A 6915-nucleotide genomic window follows, 5' to 3' on the forward strand; every position below is an offset into this window, starting at 1 on the left:
GAGGTCACAGCTGTGCCCAGGCCCGGGGGACTGGAAGAACTGCAGTGAAAACCAATGTGACCAGGACTCTCCTGCCTCAGCCCACAGGGCCTTCAGAAGTTGTGATGTTGAGTCCCAAGATGGGCTCTGGAGCACAGCATGAGGGGTCACCACCTGGATATCGGAGCCATCATTCCTGGGCTGCGAGCCAGCAGCTGTAACCTGTCCTTACTGCCCATGGGGGACCCCTGCCTGGCCCCCCTCGGTCCTGGTAACAATTCCTGCTGGGGGCTGGGTGTCTGTCAGCTTTTTTGTTTGTCTGTTTTCTTGAGACAGTCTCTGTATGTAGTCAAGGCTCTCCTCGAACTCCTGGCAATCCCCCACCCTCAGCCTCCTCAGTGGTGGGATCACAGATGTGCGCCCCCAGCCCAGCAATTGTTGAAGGTTTGAGGCAGCCTGCCCTGGGCTCCAGCGTCCGGCCACCTTCCACCTGAAGGGAGGGTCCTATAGGCTGATGCAGGACAGTCCTGGCCGCACCGGTCCCCACGGCAGGCCACACCTGCCCCGTGGACGAGGGGAGAAGACCAGGACGCTGCCTCCCTCTGGCCACCCACAGGCAGAGGACTGGATGGGATGGAGGTCAGGATGCCGTGTGGCTCACGTGCTGCGCCCCAGCCTTGCTGGGCCTTCTCCTGGGGATGGCGCTCTCACGGAGAGGAGAGCAGTGGCAGGGGCTCCGGGGGCGGTCTGTGTCCACCAGGGCTGGGTTAGTGCTGATGGAGGACGGCGGTTGGGTCACGTCTTGGTGCCTGCTGTGGGTTGTCCCGAGTCAGCCATCCTGGGGGTCAGTGGGCAGGGTGGGGACCCCCAAGCCGCCCCCCTTTGTGGGCTCCTGGCCGTCCCCGAGGGCCCTCCTCCACCTCTTTCTTTCTCAACACTGTTGCCAAACATCTGGAAGAAAAGTGAAAAACACGCCCCCCCCCCGCTATTGTGAGACTTCCAGATGTGGGGTGTTCTGCCCGCCAGATGAGGAGCGGGGTGCTGGGGGGCCTGGGCAGCTGTCCCCTCGGAGAGCTGAGTGACGGCTGAGGGGGACCCGGGACCCACAGGAGGACGGTCGTGGGGGTCCCAGTGGAGGCGGGGGGCACTGTCCTCTCAGGCTGGGCTGCACCCCGACTGCCCCGGGAACCCCCTTGGGGTCTAGGCCTGGCGGCACTGCCTCTGAAGTTGCTATCAAAGGCTCCCCGGCACAGAGCTTAAAAATAACCCGGGACACTCTCCTCCCCCCCGCGCCAGGGCGGCCAGGGCTGGGCCCAGTGTGCTCGCAAGATGCCTCTGCACCCCTCAGCTCAGACTCCAGGGCCTCGTGCCGCCTCAGTCTCCCACCACCCCACAGGGTGGCCCTGGCTGGCTGTGTTGTGGCCCTGCTCTCCGGGATGGGTGGCCAAAGAGGGCACTGAGCAGCAGGAATGAGGGTGAGCATCTCAGGCTGGCTCCAGGGCACCCCCGCCCAGCTGTGGGGTCCCCTGAGGTACAGTCTCCCCGGGACCTTTGCCCAGGGCTGCAGCTGCCTGCATGGGCAGACTGTGACACGCAGACACATACAAGTGCCTAGATGCCTCGGGGGCACATGCCTGCAATCTCAGCCGTCTGAGAGGCTGAGGCAGGAGGATGGCAAGTTGGAGCCCAGCCTGGGCAACTTAGCAAGGCCCTGTCTCTAAATAAACACATAAAAATAAAAAGGGCTGGGGTTGTTGCTCAGTGCAAAGGCCCTGGGTTCAATCCTAGCACTGGGAAAACAAAACCCAAACTGCCAGACAGAAACACACAGCGGCAGGGCCACAGGCACGCTCGCCTCAGCCCGCACAGACCCTGGAAAACGTGAGCCCAGACACAGACCTGCAGACATGAGGCCCAGTCGCACGCACCAGTGCAGGTGGACCCTCTATGCACAGCCGCAGACCCAGGGCATCCAGGCCAGAGGGGATGCGTAGCTCAGGTGGTGGGATGTCCTGCCCCCAACTGCACGTACTCACCCACCGTCTTCCCCTGTCCAGGCTGCTGACCTGCAGCAGAGTCCTGTGTGCACGTACACACGAGTGTGAGTGTGTGTGTGCACCTAGCGCTGGCCTCTGTCTGCCTTCGCCCCCCTTTCCCCAACAGGTGACCAGGAGGAATGGAGAGCCCTCCCTCTCCCCATTCCTGGGCCAGAACAATGCCCTCCCCAGGCCCCAAAATAGCCCCTGAGCCTGCCAATGTCCTTTTATGGCCCTGTCCCTATTGTGCCCGGTGGGGGCCGGCGGGGTCAGGAGGGTCCAGGACGATAAAGGCCTGGGCAGTGGCGCTCACCTACTCTGCTCCCTGCATCCTCTCTGCACAGCCCTCTGTGCTCACAGCCCCAATGGCCCCCAAAAAGCCAGAGCCCAAGAAAGAAGAGGCCAAGGGCAAAGCAGCTCCTGCTCCGGCCCCGGCTCCTGCACCTGCGCCTGAGCCTGAGCGCCCCAAGGAGGTCGAGTTTGATGCCTCTAAGATCAAGGTGGGTGCAGGATCTGGGCTGGGCGGGAGAGGCAGTGAGTGCAGCCCAGGGTGGGCAGTGCAGGGGCAGGTGAGGATGCGGAGCTGAAGTCATGAGCTGCAGCAGGAGCAGGAGGGATGGCAGTCAGACGCCAGGCAGGACTGGCCCGTGCTGCAGGGAGCCCGTGCATGTGGACTGGGGTCAGAAGGGAAGGTCTTTTTGGTGGCCCTGGAAACTGCCTTTACCTAGCCTTTCTGGGCCTTCATATCTCTGCGGAGTACTGCAGGCAGCTACTTGAGCCCCGAGATCCCAGTACCCAGGCAGGCGTCTTCCTGGCCCAGCTGGGAGCCCTGTCCATGGCAGCTCCCCCAGGGAGGCAGAGTGGAGAGCAAGTGGAGGGGCCCCGCCAGCTGGGCCACACTCACCCCTGCTAAGGTCCCCGAGCCTGAGCTGCTCGAGCCCTCCTGGGCCTCAGCTTTCAGGTGGGGAAATCAAGGCACAGCTTGGAGAGGGATGTCCAGAAAGTCACACACAAAGCTGGTGGTGAGGCTCTGACCCATGGCCCCGGGAGCCCTTCCTGGCGGGAAGTCATTCCCAGAGTCTAAACTTGGAGGCCAAGTGTGACTCCTATGTGTGGCATCCGCATAGCAGCACGCCTGGCTCCTGCCCACCGCCCGGCCTGGCTGGTGCCCCGGCTCGCCTGCCCAGCAACAGAGGCCCCAGCAGGCGGGTTCCCTCCGTGCCTGTGCCCTTCCCAGAGCACCTGCCGTGTCCCTGGAGATGCAGTTCCTGTCCCAGCCTTGCTCCTGCTGTGGGGGGTGCAGGCAGATGCACGGGGCTGACTTGAGGTCCCCCTGCCACTCCCTGCCCTGTGCCCTTCAGCCCCCAGCACAGCTCGGTCCATCTTGCTGCCTGCAGTGGCACTGGTCTCACCAGGTCTGAGGTGGGTGTGGACTCCCCTCCCAGAGGCAGGGACCACGAGGACCCTCCTGTGGCCCCTGGGACCCCAGGCTGGCTGGTGAGGGCAGGGGACTGAGTCCCTTCCTCTCGAAGAGAGCTCTCGGGGTGAGGAGCGATTGCCAACCTGTTCCCCCAACACGAGGAGGGACATCAGGGCAGGGTGCTGGGATGGGGTCCCTGGCTCTGGTGTGCACCTTGGAGCTGGGGGTGGCTCCGAGGGAGCAGCAGAGTGAGAGGTGCCCAGTCTGTCACCTGTCCCCAAGCCCCCAGGCTCTGTTCCCTGGTGTGACCTTGAACTTGGGAGGGTGACAGCAGTGATAAAAATAGACCTGGTGTCAGGTGAGGAGGGGGACACTGGGTCCCCGGAGGCTTCCTGGCTTCAGGGTCCCCTCAGCAGTCAGGGCCAGCAGAGCCTGGGCCCACAAGGTGCTGGGGTGGGGACTGTCCTGGGCCCATGGTCACAGGTACAGGTAGGGATGTAGGGGGACAGTGCCCGGCCACAGAGGGCTCTGGGCAGGGCGGGATGCACAAGACACACTCATGCCACAGCCCTGTGGCAGAGCCCACCTGGTGGCCCTGGGAACATCCGTTTAGAACCAGGACCCTCCTCCTCACCCCCTGCCATCAGGGTCTGGGGGGCACAGACCCCAGGCCTTGGGGTACACAGGTGTGGAGGGGCGGGAGGAGGCAGGTGACCTGAGAGGCTGGGGACAGGCTGGCCACCAGGGACCAGGCCCTCAGAGCCTTTGGCCTCTTTCAGATCGAGTTCACGCCGGAGCAGATTGAAGGTGAGGGGGTCCTGAGCCTGGGGCCGTGGGGTGGGGGCAAGGGTTCTGTCCTGGGTCTCCCAGCAGCCTGGGGGCGGCGTCGGGTGGCTGAAGCCCTCCCCTCCCCCTCCCCCACAGAGTTCAAAGAGGCCTTCATGCTGTTCGACCGCACGCCCAAGGGCGAGATGAAGATCACCTATGGGCAGTGTGGGGACGTCCTGCGGGCGCTGGGCCAGAACCCCACGCAGGCCGAGGTGCTCCGCGTCCTGGGGAAGCCGAAGCAGGAAGGTAGGGCCACTGCCTGGGTGGACGGGGGGGCAGTCGGGGCCCTCAGGCCCTGGTGCGGGTCCAGGGAGGCCTGGGTGGCAGCTGCCTGACTGGGGCTGGGAGCGGAGTTTGAGAGAAGGATGGAGCCCGAGGGGAGGGAGGCCCGTCCTGCCCCGCGCACCCGCCTTGGCCCTCTGCAGAGCTGAACACCAAGATGATGGACTTCGAGACGTTCCTGCCCATGCTGCAGCACATCGCCAAGAACAAGGACACCGGCACCTATGAGGACTTCGTGGAGGGGCTTCGGGTCTTCGACAAGGAGGGCAACGGGACCGTCATGGGCGCTGAGCTGCGCCACGTGCTGGCCACGCTGGGTGAGGCTGCCTCCTCCACCCCGGCCCCCGACGCGCCCTGGACATGGGGGAGCGACAGTCAGGTGCCTTGATGGCAGGCCACAGAACGTCCCTTAGGTGGGAAATAAAGAAAGCATGTTGGAGCCTGGTGTGGTGCTGCACGCCTGCAATCCCAGTACTCTGGGAGGCTGAGGCAGGAGGATCACCAATTTGAGAACTGCCCGGGACATTAAGCAACTTAGGGAGATCCTATCTCAAAATTTAAAAAATATTTAAAAAGGGGAGGACCGAGGATTTAGCTCAGTGGTTCCAGTGCCTGCCTCAAAAGCACAAGGTCCTGAGTTTGATCCCGGGTCCAAAAAAAAAAACAAAAACCGGTAGAAAAATTGGTCATTCAGACACACACCAAGATGCCCAGCCCCCCCCCCCCTTGCCACAAGTCCTCCTGGCCTCAGAAGGGGGTGGATGGCCACTGTCTGGTGAGCCACCCTGGCTGGCAGACCCCGGAGAGCAGCCCCACCCTGTGGAGGGACTCAGGGGTCCCCTCCCTGCCGCCTCCCGCTTGGGACGGTGCTGACTCAGCCTCCTGCTCCTGCCAGGGGAGAGGCTGACTGAGGATGAGGTGGAGAAACTGATGGCCGGGCAGGAGGACTCCAGCGGCTGCATCAACTATGAAGGTGGGCGGGGCGGAGGGGCGGGGGCGGGGCGGAGGGGCGGGGCGGGGCGGGGGCGGGGCCTCGGGCCTGTGCTCAGCGCCTTGCTCTTCCCCTGCAGCTTTCGTGAAACACATCATGGCCAGCTGAGACCCAGCCGCTCTGGGGCGGGGACCCACGCGGGGACGTTGGTTCCGCCCTGCATGGGACACGATGGCAACGGAGCGGTGTGGCCGTCATCTGTGTCACCGTCGGGCCGCGCTGGCCTGGCACTGTGTCCTGTGTCCACCGTGGGCTCATCAATAAATGACCGCGTGCTCGCCTGCTTGCCTCCCTGCCTTCCCCCTTCATTTCTTCCCTTCTTCCTTCCTTCCTTCCTTCTTTCCTGCCTTCTTCTCCCTCCCTTCCCTCCTCTTCCTTCCTTCTCTCCTCTCGGCAACCCTTTTGCTGACCTCTGTCCATTCCATGGGCCATGGGCTCCAGGTGGGAGCCAGTGAGCTGGTGGCCCCTCAGGTCCCCTCCACTTGCCCCTGCCCTCGTCCCGCTGTGACCCAGGGGTGCTCCTGAGAGCACAGTCTGGGTGGACAGGCGACCCCAAGCCTGACCCCGAGCCCTGTGTCCCAGCCAGGCCAGCTGAGCCGGGGCAGGGAGAGGCCCTGCTGAGTCACGAGGCTCCTGGAGGAGAGGCCACCCAGGTGTGGGGAGGAAGAGCCATGCGGGGCAGGACACAGCTAGGGGTGCAGCCGGGAGGCCCCCGAGGCTGGGCAGCCCCTCCTCCCGCCGTCCTCTCATTTCCATGGCCTTACAGGTGTGCAAGAGCAAACTCCAGAGCCTGCACAGGGGACCTATGAGTGTGTGTGTGTGTGTGTGTGTGTGCTCGGGCGGGTGTGCCGTGCATCCGTGTCCGCTGGGGTTTCTGCAGCACCTGCCGCAGGCCAGGGAGGGGTGTTGGGAACACTGTGGGAGACTTGCAGCCACACCGGGCCAGACCTGTCCGAGAGCAAGGAGGGCCGGCGCGGCGAGCGGCCGGGCTGGGCATGCGTCAGTGAGCGGGGGGTGCTGAGGAAGGAGGTCGGGGCCATCTGAGATGGTAATGTTGGACAGAGAGCTAAAGGGCAGGAGTAGTAGTCATCATATACAAGGAACACCTACAGGCAACACCCCCTGGTAACCTGAATAAAAAGGGGGCAGAGGAATAAACAGATCTGTGCAGAGGACGCCCGGATGGCCAAGGAGACCGCAGGCTGCGGGTGCACAGTGATGATCAGGGTGAGGCAAGGCAGAGCCACAAGGAGGGGGCCGGCAGGACAGCTGCTATGGAACAGCAGCCGCAGGAAGGGACAAGTGCTGGCGGGGGCGAGGAGAAACTGGAGCCCTGTGCCCTGTTTTGGGAATGGAAATGATGCAGTCACTGAGGAAAA

The 6915-nt window shown here is 63.8% G+C and overlaps 1 protein-coding gene across 1 annotated transcript; it reads left to right on the forward strand.

Moving 5' to 3' along the window:
- Nucleotides 1–2309: 2309 nt before the first annotated feature.
- On the forward strand, nt 2310–5825 carry Myl3 (myosin light chain 3). Its single transcript, XM_004835005.4, has 6 exons — nt 2310–2515; nt 4215–4242; nt 4360–4509; nt 4689–4862; nt 5441–5518; nt 5616–5825. The coding sequence occupies exons 1-6, from the start codon at nt 2381–2383 to the stop codon at nt 5642–5644; spliced, it is 594 nt and encodes a 197-aa protein (XP_004835062.2). The 5' UTR covers nt 2310–2380; the 3' UTR covers nt 5645–5825.
- The last annotated feature ends 1090 nt before the right edge of the window (nt 5826–6915 follow it).

This window comes from Heterocephalus glaber, unplaced genomic scaffold (genome assembly GCF_053883595.1).
Source record: "Heterocephalus glaber isolate CG9 unplaced genomic scaffold, H.glaber_assembly_v1.0 deba00001504, whole genome shotgun sequence".
Taxonomy (NCBI): Eukaryota; Metazoa; Chordata; class Mammalia; order Rodentia; family Bathyergidae; genus Heterocephalus; species Heterocephalus glaber.